Consider the following 14,172-nt stretch of genomic DNA (forward strand, 5'->3'; position numbering starts at 1 on the left):
CAAGTTGAGACGATAAGAACGATAAGAACCGCAGATGTATTTTTACTTCAAAAAGTAAAATAGTGTCATTGTAGGCTCAAATTAAATAATTACCATAAATATTTCTCACCCCAAGTAGGTAATGCAGAGGGAAATTACTGCTCTTAGACTCGCAACAATTCATTAAATCACTCATTCGCTGGCCAAGTAAAACCTTCGCAACGCGCAAATGCCTCAAAACGTATTTATAATCGATTGCAATCCGCAGATATAATTACGTATTGCCGCGGCAAAACTATGACAATAACCATCAGCGGTGTTCTTGAACTTAGCGCGGTTATTAATACGCCCCCTTTTGCTCAGCCCCATCGCTTAACCCCCTTTGCCCCACTGCTCGACTCCAACTAGTAGGCACATGATTAAGTCGTCGAGAAGCTGGGCAAGTTCTATTGTAATTGCGGGTTAATTGATGCGAGCCTGCCCAGATGTAAAGTTTGTAAGCGTTAGGGAAATGCATCCCTCTCGTAATTGCTGGCAAACACATTGTTTTTTTATGCCTATCGGCGAGTAAATCTCGGATCGGGGTGCGTATCAAGCTCAGTGTGAGAACCATCTTGAAGATACATTCGAAAAGAATGCCAGACACATTCTCACAGCGATTGAAAGTCGAGGTCACCTGGTGGCCGTAAGTCGGTGGTTTGGAGAACGAAATGCCAAATGCAAGCGCCGATCGGGCCAATACGGCCATAACATAGCTATATCTGTGTCAAAACCAACGATTTGGCTGTTCAGGGGCTTAGAAGGAAACCTGAAACTGGTCGTGTTGACCGTGGATTGCAACGCCTGGCGTGCATTTCGGTTCTTCGACGGAGATTAACCCTCCTCAAGTATCCATCAAAAATATATAAAAAAAACCCCGTGGAACATTTTTCTATTTAAGAAAAACATATTACCTCTGTACAATTTAAAATACTGTTATTCTTACCCGTGGTTTTTTTATTTTTCATTTTAACAAACAGTGGGTTAACTTTAACTAGACACTGCACTTGACCATTGACAGTGAAGTCTGGCAGCGAGACTGATATTAAGGCAATTAAGCAGACCGCCAAAGAACAATCAAGTTCAACTGTGAAGGGGAAATTTTAAGCAATTAACGCGCTTATAAGTAAGAACCGTAAATCATTTGACTAACTTTTAATTTCAGAGTTGTTAAGAGGTTGTTGTTTTGTATTTTATAATTGTTTTAAAGATATATAAATCTCTTTTAATTTGAGGTTGCATAAAGACAGCTAATAATGCTTTTGTAAAGTATAAACTCTTTTGAGAAAACAGCCCGAAAAGAATTAAGTTCATCCATGAAAGTGAAAAGACCGGTATTTCTCACGCTAGTGGATAAAATCAAGGGGCAGAGGCAGGAAATATTGCGTGACCCGCGGAGAGATTGCTTACCAAGTGTTACCTACTGTAATTGCCGCGATTGCAGAGTGCGTCACATAAGGCCCGTCTAATGGCTAATTGTTTTATGGCCCCTCCAGCTGACCTCTTGGGCAATTTCCCTTCCCATGAAATTGGCCGAAACTCCAGTTACTTCGAAGCAGTCTGTCTTAGAGTCTGGCTGCCAACTATCTGCTCACTATCCGGAAATGAACTTGACCTTATCGAGGGACTTAGAGACCGCTAGCCAAAGCTCAATGCGAGTTAATCAATTCAGCAACAACTGCTTGCCATAATTTGTGAGTCAAATGCTGGGGCTAATGGCAATAAACGAACGGAACACCGCACCAATAGCGAAGGCAAGCAGAAAGAGCCGAAGTTATAGTTAAGATCTACAACTCTTTTATTGCTAAGTTTTTGGCGAAGGCTTCTCGACTTCTTCTTCCGCACGTAATCCGTCTAGCACCGCCGGTATCCAGATCAAGTTCAAGTATAGAAGATACACACTGATAGAAGAGGTAACCCGACTAGAAGCATTGAAACTTCAGATATCATGGATGGTGCTAGCTTTGACCCATTGAACTGCTTTGTGAGAAACTAACCGCATGCTTCGCTTATTGGAAGTCAAACACGTTTGGCACGCTTATTTCTATATTAAACGAAGTGAATGAACACTTCGAAAGCAAAAATGTCAACAGCCATTAACCCCCACTTATATGTAAATAAGGAAAAAAATCTTTAAAATTTATAATTTCATGTTATAATTGTTTGTTCCTTATCTTTACGAAAAATATTCTTTTGGCTTTACGTGTTTTCCCAAAAAGGTTTAAAAAAGTATTGTTACATTATTATTACACGATTTACATTTTACAGTAGCAACCAAATCTTTGATAACAGCTTTATTTTCTGGTTTTCCTGCTCCATTTAAAACCCGGCTAAGCAGGAAGATGAATGAACACTCGTCGTCTTGTGCCCTTGATCTTGAAAACGCTCGAGGTAGACGACGGCTGGCCCTCCGCATAAAGTCATTCACGAAGCTCACCGCTTATTAGCACAGACATGCGAGATGCTCGGATATCGGATTTTGATCCACTGCAAATCAGCCATGGATCAACTGCACGTAGGCATATTACCATATACAAGATAAAACTCCACGAGAAAACCGAAGACCAAAACAAAACAAAGAAGACCACCACAACAACTACTGGCCGAAGCAGAAGGGGAAGCCCGGGTACTTCAGATTTTATGAGCGCTGTTCTCTGTGCTCGCTCTAATCTGCTGTGGAATTGCATGTCTATTTAAAGTAAACAGAAATACGCAGAATTAGACGATAAAATTGTTAAATGAAAACAGAAGTGGTTTTGAGCAGTGACTTGGCACTTTGGGCAATCCGCTTTTTCCCCGCGAAGCTGTTAATTCTTCTTTAATTAAAGAGCGAGTCGCTCGGTGGTTTCTTCCACTTCCTAGATTTATTTTCTGGCTCGCAACCACTCGATTTCCTAGATACAAAGAGGCGATTGTAATGATCGATCGATTTGCCATAGATCTTCGTTACAAAAAGGTTTCCATGTGGTCCCTGACCTTTCGGCCGACCTCTTAGGCGTGTGGCTTGTTATGCAAAAGAACTTTCAGAATCCGCAGGTCCGGTTTTATAATTTATTTCACGTGCTAAAATAAACTTTTTGATTTCTGGGATTATGTCACAGATCTCTGGAGTGGCTAGGAGCCCCTATAAAAATTGGTCTTCAGTTATGCATCAGTAATACAAGGTTCTGTGGCTTATAAAAGAACAGGTTCTATGCCTTAATAACAAAAAAAAAAAACAGAAACCCCAAACGCAGACGGAGAAACAATGTTAATTTTGTTAACTAAGAACCCAAAACGAGTTACGCTGGTTCCACTTCGATCCGATCATCATCAATAAGAACGGGCTCGAGTTCGCTTATAAGGTTGACGGGGACGAGAAAACTTCCTCCTAACCTTGAGTTACATTTAACATGCGGCAGACAATTAGATTTAGATCTCAATCTATCGCTAATTGTCCCAGAATCTTCTGACGGAGGCTGCGTTAATGAGTAACTTCGATTTCGATTTCGATTTCTGAACCCCTCGAATTAAACGCTCCCATTGTGAAGTGACTACTAGCGGACATGACAGTGCGGCTTAGCTCGTTTTAATTGCACTCTTATAACTTGCAGTTAATGGCCGATCATAGAATCGAGCGGCGTTATCCCAGTTTCAACCTCACCGCCACATGATAGCCAAGGCCACACGGCTATCTAATCCCATAGTTTTCAATAGACTTAAAAAAGGGTTGACACGTAGACGCCCATCTTAATGGAATTCAGGTGGAGATCTTTTGGCTTGAAGTTTGCCATTCAGGCACAAGGGCACAAGTTATAGCGCTGAATGGAAGTTATGCCGAGTAATAACTGACGAAGTCAAATTACTCTTGAGCAGCTTAAAATATTATTCGAAGAATTATTGAAGACTTGACGATGAGCTACAGGGATCAATGTATATTTTTGTTCTAAAAAGCCTGTACTTATTTTTTAAGCGAAATAAATGGTTCAAGTTCAACCTGATAAGCGTTTAAAGACAGACACTTATTTGCATCGAAACCTGTTAAAAACATTTATACCCAAAAACAGGTACGATAAAATAACACATTTCCCTTGTCGCTTTGAAAAGTGCTTTCTACCGACCTGACAGGCCTTAAATTGGAATTGGAATACCCTCAAATGGATCGAAAAGTACGCAAACGTCACACGTGAAATCGAAATCTCGACTGCAGCTCTGTCGATTTGTAGGTCCCACAAACAGTCGAAAAGCCCAGTCATCTAGGCAACAATGCGACTGCAAGTCGGTTGTTTTGGCCACCTTTTGCCTCGTCTTTGTATCCGTTTCTATCGCTGCTACCAACACCGACACAGCCGGCTAAGAGATCGAGATACTCACGAATACTGGCGCAGATACACAGCTTCAGATACAAATGCGAAACAAAGCTGAGTTCGCGAGACGAGAGCTCGAAACCCGAAACGCTTGGCCCGAAATTTTTAGCACTTCTTTTTAAATTTTTGTGCAATCTCGGATTTTCGGTTAGTTGTCTATTGGAGTTCGCAGCGTTTGAGTCGCCAGTTAGCCGGGTCCGGTTCGAATCTCCGTGCGATCAGGATACTGTATTATAGTATAGAAAGTGAATCGTGCAACATCAAGAACTGAAAGACAAATAGATCTGTGGAGACTCTGTGAAGATGTCCTCGAAAGTGGTTACCTCCCTAATGGCCGAAAGCATTTTGCTTTCCAAAGCGGCCCAAGTGATTTCGGGCTACTCTCCGATTACGGTTTTCCTGGTGGGGTCCATCGTGATATTCCTGGTGGTCTACAACAAGCGGAGAGCCCGGCTGGTGAAGCACATCGAGAAGATCCCGGGACCAGCGGCCATGCCCTTCCTGGGCAACGCCATCGAAATGAACGTGGATCACGACGGTGAGTTCTCGGCCCAAATCGTAGGTCCGAAATTCTCGCCTCTCCCCACCTTGTGGGTGCTCCAGTTAGTGGTATTGACCCTGACTCACTGGCGGCTCTCTGATTGCCAGGGCAAACAGTCGTCGAGCAGGTGCTAATTCCTACGATCAGCTCCCAACGAGGCGTCCATCGAATCCCAGTAGCAATCGCAATACGAGCTCAAGCCCTAGTGTTATTGAACTTTACTTTCCGAACTTCACTTTCGTTGCGGAAGATTGTGGGCCACAGTTTTTGGCCAAGTTCGTGGTCTCATAAAAGCGAACTGCTAATTGATTAATAGAACTGCCTTCGTCAAACTTTTCGAAATGCAAAAACCTGTTCGAAATTAGATTGCAATTCGCAGGTGATTTATGCATTTTCTGTTTGCCTTTTGTTGTCCGTCCGGCGAAACACATAATTTAATTAACAAATTTTGTATTTGTTTGCGATACGCCACATCGTCGGTAAGCAAAACGTGAAAAAGTCGGCGACCAATTGAGCATGCAGCGCTGGCATAATTCTAATGAATTATAATTACGGGAAAGTTCGGAAGGAGGCAACAACCTTTAGAGATTAATTTGGCAGATGATAAAATAACTCAAAATTGCTTTGCTTGATTATAAAACAACCCTAAAACACACAAATTATTGCCTGAATTAGGGCTGATCGCGATGTCAGACCGGATCTGCGGACTTTCACCCGCAAATAGCGATTTGACTCGGTAATTCACACGCAATTTACACGAATTTGTTTTCCGATCTCGCAAACAATTACCGAATATGAAGAACTGGCGCCGAAACAGCAGCCAGAAGCCGCTCACAAATCACTCACATAACAAGCTCGACAAAAACACTCGAAGAGTGATAAAAATAGCCATAAACTGCGAACAGACTTGGCTCAGACCTGAGGCCCAGAAATAAAAGAAAAAAGGCAAGCGGACTTGATCTTGACACTGAATGGCAGAATATCCATCATAATTGGGCCCGGCGTGGCGATTCTCAATCGATCGGGGTCTGATTAATTCGCATTCCGCCGATCCGGCGTTTGGCAACCCTCCTCTCCGAAAACAAAGCAAATTAACATAAATTTAAATGCGGAAGCGCGAGATGCGAGATACCAATTCGGCTTTGGCTCTTGGCCATTGCAGCGGAATCGTGTAGGAAATAGATTTGATAAAACGTAAGAAATATTGCTACTCACTCGATCGATGGGTGCTAAAGCCCAATGGATTCAATTCGTTTCCGTTTCGTGTTCTTTGTCCTCGTCTTTCCGATCAAAAGGCCCAAATCAAGTTTGGAGGTTTATTTCGAGGGTTCTGAAATCACCTCATCTGGTTTAATTATCATTTACACCGGCAGGGGTTTCGTTGGGCAATCAAAACATATACAAGCTGCTTTTAATAGCTCAAGAAGAACCTTTGAAACCAGTTCTATCAGGCAGAGAAATGCCTCGCTAATTCGTAAAAACTCCGTCCGAATTTTACTGTAGCGTTTTAAGGTCGCCGGCTAATCAAAAGACTGGCTCAAGAATATTTCTGCCAAGGCGATCCAGCAACTTGCATATAATTTATGGACCGATTAGCAGCCACTGGCTTTTATTAATTCTTTTTATAATTTAATTTAAGAACGAATCTCGAAATGACTGGATGTTTGCCTGCGCAATTACGAGGCTTTTGTTAAATGCTAAAAACTCAAAATGAAAATGAAATATGATGTTGCAGCAAATGGCTGAAGGTCAGCAGTTCTTAATCGTATATTTTTCCAAGACACTTCGGTCTGTTGAAGAGGCAGCTTGGCAACATTTGGAGTGGAGCGATGTGGAGTGTTGCCAAGGCTCAAACGGGTTTCCAGTTCTGACTATTTAGAGTTCTATTGCCAACCAGCCGGGGTCACGGTTTCTTTTATTGCTTGTGGGTGTTTTTGGGGGTTTCTTAGCTTGATTCGGTGGCACGATATGGTAACTGCTTTTTAATATGCACTACCAATGTCAGACAAATTGTGCCAGGCAGAAATTATTTCGAGTTCCCAACGAAAATTACAAGTGTCTAGGTGTACAAATATGCCTTGCGTAAACAAAGAGGTTTATTTTCAAGAGTGATGCAACCTTTTCAATTTTTAATTACACATTTATTAAATTTAATCTGAAAACTATCTTAAACAGGGAGTCTACCGCTAATCGCGCGTGCACATTTGTTTTTGTAAATACACGTGAAATTCAGGGGTGTGTCGCTTAGACTTAGGTCAGGTTCGCAAACTATTTTTCACTTTCAATATTTGATCAGAGATGAGCTAGGCCGGAATAAATTTCCATGTTTAAAGTAAGCCAACAAATACAATTGTGGAATAATTATTGTACGTACACCTGCCAAAATTACACTTGTTAATAACCTGGCTTTACACCACGCATCACTCGTGACTGACAGGCGACTGCAAAGTGTACGACATACTAGCGAAATGGTTGTGAAGGGACCCATGGACCGGCGAAAGAGACCGCTGAAAACCGCTTTGTTTTGGCCAGTGCGAAATCCGCTGGTCAACCTCCGACTTCCGATGGAAGATGGCAGAGCGGTCCGAAGTGGAACTCGCCCGAAAAATGCCCCACCTGAGAAATGGTCGCGAAACAGCGATTCGCTTTTCGGGTGGTGGGGTTACATAAAATCATTATTAGAGATTGCTGACTGGCCGCGCGTCGCTGTTTGCGTTGTGTGTTTCATCTTTTAATTAATGCAACACATATGAGCCGCGACACATAAACACGGACACCTTATGCGACTGTGTTTACATGGTTTTATCTATGAGTAACGGTCGGCTCTGTTTTGGGTGAGAAAAGCCCCGGCTTATTAACTGGGCCACAAAGAAAGTAATTGCGGCGACCTTCGTGGGATGGAAGAAGGGCAGTAGCAAATCGAAAATGTAATTACAGTGACGATTACAAATCGTACGCATAAAGTTGTAGAAGAAATATAAATTAAATAATATAGGAAGAAGTAACATAATAATTGAAAGCTACATTGCTTTCTATACGAATCAAAATAAACAACATAACTGGTGACGTCAATCGTTCTCCCCCACCATGTTCGATCAAACCGTCTAAACTGGTTTTGGCCAACTCCTATTATCTTTGCAGAGCTCTTTAACCGCGTCATCGGCATGCAAAAGCTGTGGGGCACGCGCATTGGAATCAACCGAGTCTGGCAGGGAACCGCTCCCCGAGTGCTCCTCTTCGAGCCCGAGACTGTGGAGGTGAGTTTATCTTAGGAGGCAGCCCCCCACAAGAACCAACCCCTTTCGAAACTCTCCTTGCAGCCCATACTGAACAGCCAGAAGTTTGTGAACAAGAGCCACGACTACGACTACCTGCATCCCTGGTTGGGCGAGGGTCTGCTAACCAGCACCGACCGCAAGTGGCACTCCCGCAGGAAGGTGAGTTGCACAATAACTGAGAAGGGAAATGACTTAATTCTGGTTATCATTTTGAATGCCAGATCCTGACGCCCGCCTTCCACTTCAAAATCCTGGACGACTTCATCGACGTCTTCAACGAGCAGAGCGCAGTCTTGGCCAGAAAATTGGCCGTCGAGGTGGGCAGCGAGGCGTTCAACCTATTTCCCTACGTCACGCTCTGCACCTTGGACATTGTTTGCGGTGAGTGTCAATGCCTCCCGAGATCGGCTCCGTTGTCCAGATCGGGTGACATTATTCGTGGCTAATTGCGTACGTCACTCTGTTCACAGAAACCGCCATGGGTCGCAGAATTTATGCCCAGAGCAACAGCGAGTCGGAGTACGTGAAGGCGGTCTACGGGTAAGATTGCACCTACTTATTATAGATTAAACTGAGATGCGAAGTTTGCATGTTGAAGATTTATAAATTCAAGAAAAATGGATCGACTCTTACTTTCCGCCACACACAAAATTGAAAGCGGAGAAGTATTGGGTCATTCAATTTCTAATCGCTTATGAGCATTTAAGCAGTTCAATTTTCATCTATTCGGGCACTAAGTGAAAGAGATTTATTGATATGGTTTCAATTACAGTTATAAGTGCCACAAACAATACATATTGAATCGAAATTGGCCAAAATTGTTATTAGCTATTCAAAGTCATTTCCTCTTCTCTTTGTATACAAATAGATTCAATTATAGTTTGATCAAAATTGTGTTGCCAATTCCAATTCGTGCCACGCAAATGATTAAAAACGTTTTTCTAATATTTATTAAACTATTGGTAATCTAGACCAAAGTTTTTCTTTTCTTATTAGCTTGGTACTAATTTATAAAAAACCATTTATGTGTGACTTGGTATAAGTATTATTACAATAGCTAATATAAAGCCTTTGTATCTTGGAGATCAAGCAATCTTAATCGTAAGCTTAGCAAACGTATAGTTGTTGTTGGTTATTCTCGAAAGCCCAAAAATATGTTACCTTTTGTGAGTTAGTTGATTCGGCAAAAGAGTTTTTTCCCAGCATACTTTGAGGAAGTGGTGTAGTTGGTCGACAACCAATAAGTTTTTCTTGCTTTCAATTATGGCTAAAACACTGGCTCGTTTCCGACTGTCTGCACTAATAAAATATATCATAATTCCCGGCGACCACTGGGAATAATAACATCACTAGCACACGCAACTCTTTCTCATTGGCGAAGAGTTATCAGCATTGTGGCAGCAGTTTAATATCGAGAGCTGTCAGAACAGCTGTCAGGGAACGAGACACCCTTTAGATACACATGTCCTTCCACCTCCTGAGCCCATTTCCCCCCGATTACCCTCCCTACGCCCTGTGCGTGAGCCAGTGGGTGGCGGAGTGCATCCAGGCGCAAAATATGCGAGATTAAGATGTCAATGGGATGCTCGAAGTGCTCCCAAGCTGATAACAGACAGCATCGACCCACACTTCCACTCCGCCACGCCTCATAGAACACACCCAGTGAACAGTTGACTAACTTTCAATTTCGGTGCTAATAACTTCATAGATACACAATAAGTTGGACCAAGCGATGAACGTAAATATTACATATTTACGTAGATATTGAGGCAGTGTAAAAACAAATGTGGTTCTACTATTCCTATTTATAAATACTACAATAAAATTTTAAAATTCAGATACTAGATAAAAATGACGAGTTAGTGAAGCGTACTATAACTATTACTTTATTATCCGCAGCATCGGTTCGATTGTGCAGAGTCGCCAGGCGAAAATCTGGCTGCAGAGCGATCTCATTTTCCGCCTGACTGCGGACTACAAGCTCCACCAGAGCTACATAAACACCCTGCATGGCTTCTCCAACATGGTGATCCGGGAGCGCAAGGCCGAGCTGGCCGCTCTCCAGGAGAACAACAACAACAACAACAACAGTGCCCCAGACGCCTACGATGACCTGGGCAAGAAGAAGCGCCTGGCCTTCCTGGACCTGCTGATCGATGCCTCCAAGGAGGGAACTGTTTTGTCAAATGTAGGCTTTGTGCCACTTGGGTTTTCGCTGTGAAACAAAACTAACTTCGTGCTTGCCATTTGCAGGAGGACATCCGCGAGGAGGTGGACACCTTCATGTTCGAGGGCCACGACACCACCTCCGCAGCCATTTCCTGGACCCTCTTCCTGCTGGGCTGCCATCCCGAGTACCAGGAGCAAGTGGTCGAGGAGCTCGACTCGATCTTCGGCGACGACAAGGAGACCCCGGCCACCATGAAGAACCTGCTGGACATGCGATACCTGGAGTGCTGCATCAAGGACTCGCTGCGCCTCTTTCCCAGTGTTCCCATGATGGCGAGGATGGTGGGCGAGGACGTGAACATCGGTGAGTGGTTCTCTCTTCTTTCGGAAAGTTCGTATCTGAGTTTCTTTCCAACTGTTCACTCAGGTGGAAAAATAGTGCCCGCCGGAACCCAGGCAATCATCATGACCTACGCCCTGCACCGCAACCCGCGCGTTTTCCCCAAGCCGGAGCAGTTCAACCCGGACAACTTCCTGCCGGAGAACTGCGCCGGACGCCACCCCTTCGCCTACATCCCCTTCAGTGCCGGACCGCGCAACTGCATCGGCCAGAAGTTCGCCATTCTGGAGGAGAAGGCCGTGATCTCGACCGTGCTGCGGAAGTACAAGATCGAGGCCGTCGATCGCCGGGAAGATCTCACTCTTCTGGGGGAACTTATCCTGCGGCCCAAGGACGGCCTGCGAGTCAAGATCACTCCGCGGGATTGAGGAATACGGAAGTCCCCATTCGCTTCGATCCAAAGTGCACTGTATATAGAACTAGAGTTAACCGGATACCTTAGGACTTAGAATAAGTTAATGTTAGACTTTTTTAACCGAGCTTAAAAATAAAACTCACTGATTAATTCCATATACTCTCAAAGGTGAAAAATATTAGGTTTATCTGCTGGTTTCGACAAATTGGTCGATAAGATCTAACAAATGGTTTAAAAGGTAATTCAGTTTAAAGTTGGCTCATGTTGAAATTACAATTATGGTTCATGTTGGAGAGCTTTTTAGGTATGTATTTACGTATTATTTCTAAATCATAACTCCGTTTGGTTTTATACTTCTCAACGAGAGGGTGTTTAATTTATTTAATATTTTTTGGTACCATAAGTAGATTTCAAGAAAGAGTAATGTAGACGTCTACCTCCGCTCGAAGTATACCGTAAGCCAACCATTTTGAATGGAAAAGGTATTTTCCCTCGGGAAAAGGCAAAACTTTTGTGAACTGGGTGTTGACAATGTCGGCAGTAAGCTTGTCCACAATGATATCGTGCTAAAGTAAATTATTATTTAAAAAAATAATAAGTATTAGTTTATCTCCGATATGAACTCCAAATTGCTTACATCGTATGGGCACGTGTGATTCATATTGGAATGGTCCCGGAAGATGCCATGAAAATATCCAAAAACAGGGTTTATCTTTTGACTTTTAAGAAACTTACAGGCATCGACAGTAATATTGTACAAGAATGGCTTGTACCCATTCAATCTTTTGAGCAACTGAATTTTTACCTAAAAATTAAGATCAGTAAGTGCTTTCAAGTATGTAATTTTTACCCATACCGTAACTTTTGTAACAGGAATCTTATACAGTTTCACCTTAAGAGATAGGTACTTATAAGTCCGATTCACGGATTTCAGTCGACAATACTCAAAGTCGCTAAAATTCTGATCAACGGATGTGCACTTTACGTTTGTAAACTCAACGACAGGAGTGATCTGTAATGATGGTTTGTAATTTTAAAGCTTTCGGTTTGCAACTCTGGCTTACTTTTTCCACTAAACAAAGGGCCGCAGCACACCAAATTATATAGGGGAATGTTGTCAGGGTTGGACCGTTGTCAGGCTTGGGCCATCTCAATATTTCGAATATTCGTTCTAGTACCTTCTGTTTGTGGGTGTGAAGAAACTTCTATCGGTCACTCGAAACTTTCCACGTGACTACTTATTTCGAGATTTCATTTTTCTACGTGTCGTTGTTCTTTGAAAAAAAGTGCTCGAAAAAGTTTTTTTAACCTGGCCGAAAAGGTGGAATAACACAAGATTACAACATGTCATCCGCAAAGTGAACATAAAAATACGTTATATAGTTGTTATATTACAAAATACTAAGATATAGTTTCATTGATAGATATAGGTTGGCTATATCATACCATAATAGATTAATACCGCATGTCGTCAGGGTTGGGCCACTTGTGTAGTCAGGCTTGGCCCATCATAATTTTTACATTTTATTCGTGTATTTTCGATTTTTGTTGTAATATTTAAGTTTTTTGTAGCAAAAATATGCAAAATAAATTAAATAGATATCCTTAAAAAAATATTTCGATGGATTGAAAGAAGATGAATCATTTTTATCTTTTTCTTTAGTGTTTCTCGCTACAAACGAAAAAACAACTCTGAATAATTTGATATTGAATGTAAAATCCCAAATAATTAAATAAATGAACAAAATAATGTCAGATTTACCTAAATTCAATTTTATTCCACCACGTTACGATATTGTCAACGATTTTCTGAAGGTGGCCCAACCCTGACTACATGGCCCAACGCTGACTACATTTTTTTTTTTTTTTCAAACGCCTATAACTTTTTTTGTTTTTGTTTTTTTATTCTCTATTTTTGGTGAACACTTTCTCTTGCTTGTACCTTTCCAAAAATGTATAAACTTATTCTGAATTGTCATTCGTTCAGAACTTATGGACATAGGTCAAAATATGGCCCAACCCTGACAACATTCCCCTACTTCAACGACATTGTAGAAACTTTATTTTATTTGGAATATTTAAGTATTGAATTCGCCGTGTAGACTTAAGTTTGCAGTAGGAGAGGCTAACTTTATTTTAAACTTGTTTCAATCGCATTTCTTTTGCAACTGCCAATAGTTCGTGATACATCCATTAATATTAGCTTTTCAAATAAGCACATAAAATTATCTTTACATTACCAATGATTATTAAGCAATTACGCACATGAATTCATTTTAGGTAAGCAACATTCAGTTTTGGAATAGGCTTTATAAGCAATTAAGTTCAGCGAATGGCAATACATTTTTAAAACTCAGTTTGTCATTAAAACATAATAATTCGATTTGGGAGATAATGTGGTGTTTAAGTAAAATGAATTTGCGTTTTTAAAATGAAATTTTTTAATCGAAATTGTGGACTTACTTTCAAATAAAATATTTTTAACTTGTAATATATATTTTTTATTTATATTAATGTTTAATGTTTCAACGATTGGACAGCCAGGGAATATCAACAAATGGCGCCATTTATCTGTGCCCATTTTCCTACATCCATTTGTGACCATTTATGTGAGTGCCTGTGCTCTTTTTCCTAGTTTCCAACATTTTTGTATCACTTTTTGCAAAACGGAGCGGCGCCAGAGCTTAGAGGTAACTTAAGTGGGCTAACAGTTTGTAATGCACAAATAAATGCGTCGGACAAACAAATGGGTGGTGCGGTGGTCGCCATTGGTAGTATACTCGTATGTATATCTAAATGGATATAACGCGCATATTTCCCGGTTCGCCGTTAGATAACTCGAATCGGAGCAGATAGCTGGCTAGATAGATATACAGATAGCTAGATCGATAACCGGCGGTGATAAGAACTAAGAACTCGGAGAGTGGCGACGGGGCCAATGACGACTCCTCCGCGGAAACGGGCAAACAATCAATTAGAATGGCAAAATCTTCACAAATGCAATAAAAATCCGCGGAGCGCAAAGGGCTTAAAAAGTAATTCCCGAGCTGGAAAGTTGTGGCCAA

At 41.7% G+C, this 14,172-nt stretch overlaps 2 protein-coding genes across 2 annotated transcripts; one reads left to right on the forward strand and one right to left on the reverse strand.

The window, feature by feature from the left end:
• Window positions 1-4,521: 4,521 nt before the first annotated feature.
• LOC108086789 (cytochrome P450 4c3) lies at window positions 4,522-11,266 on the forward strand. Its single transcript, XM_017183829.2, has 8 exons — window positions 4,522-4,902; window positions 8,047-8,162; window positions 8,226-8,342; window positions 8,405-8,564; window positions 8,654-8,723; window positions 10,083-10,371; window positions 10,437-10,716; window positions 10,780-11,266. The coding sequence occupies exons 1-8, from the start codon at window positions 4,668-4,670 to the stop codon at window positions 11,118-11,120; spliced, it is 1,608 nt and encodes a 535-aa protein (XP_017039318.1). The 5' UTR covers window positions 4,522-4,667; the 3' UTR covers window positions 11,121-11,266.
• Window positions 11,267-11,517: 251 nt separating this feature from the next.
• Window positions 11,518-13,702, reverse strand: LOC108086787. The gene is made up of 4 exons (XM_017183827.1): window positions 13,697-13,702; window positions 11,964-12,119; window positions 11,745-11,912; window positions 11,518-11,673 (listed from the first exon to the last, which is right to left on the reverse strand). The coding sequence occupies exons 1-4, from the start codon at window positions 13,700-13,702 to the stop codon at window positions 11,518-11,520; spliced, it is 486 nt and encodes a 161-aa protein (XP_017039316.1).
• Between the last annotated feature and the right edge of the window lie 470 nt (window positions 13,703-14,172).

Source organism: Drosophila ficusphila, unplaced genomic scaffold (assembly GCF_018152265.1).
Source record: "Drosophila ficusphila isolate 14025-0441.05 unplaced genomic scaffold, ASM1815226v1 contig_791, whole genome shotgun sequence".
NCBI classification, from domain to species: domain Eukaryota; kingdom Metazoa; phylum Arthropoda; class Insecta; order Diptera; family Drosophilidae; genus Drosophila; species Drosophila ficusphila.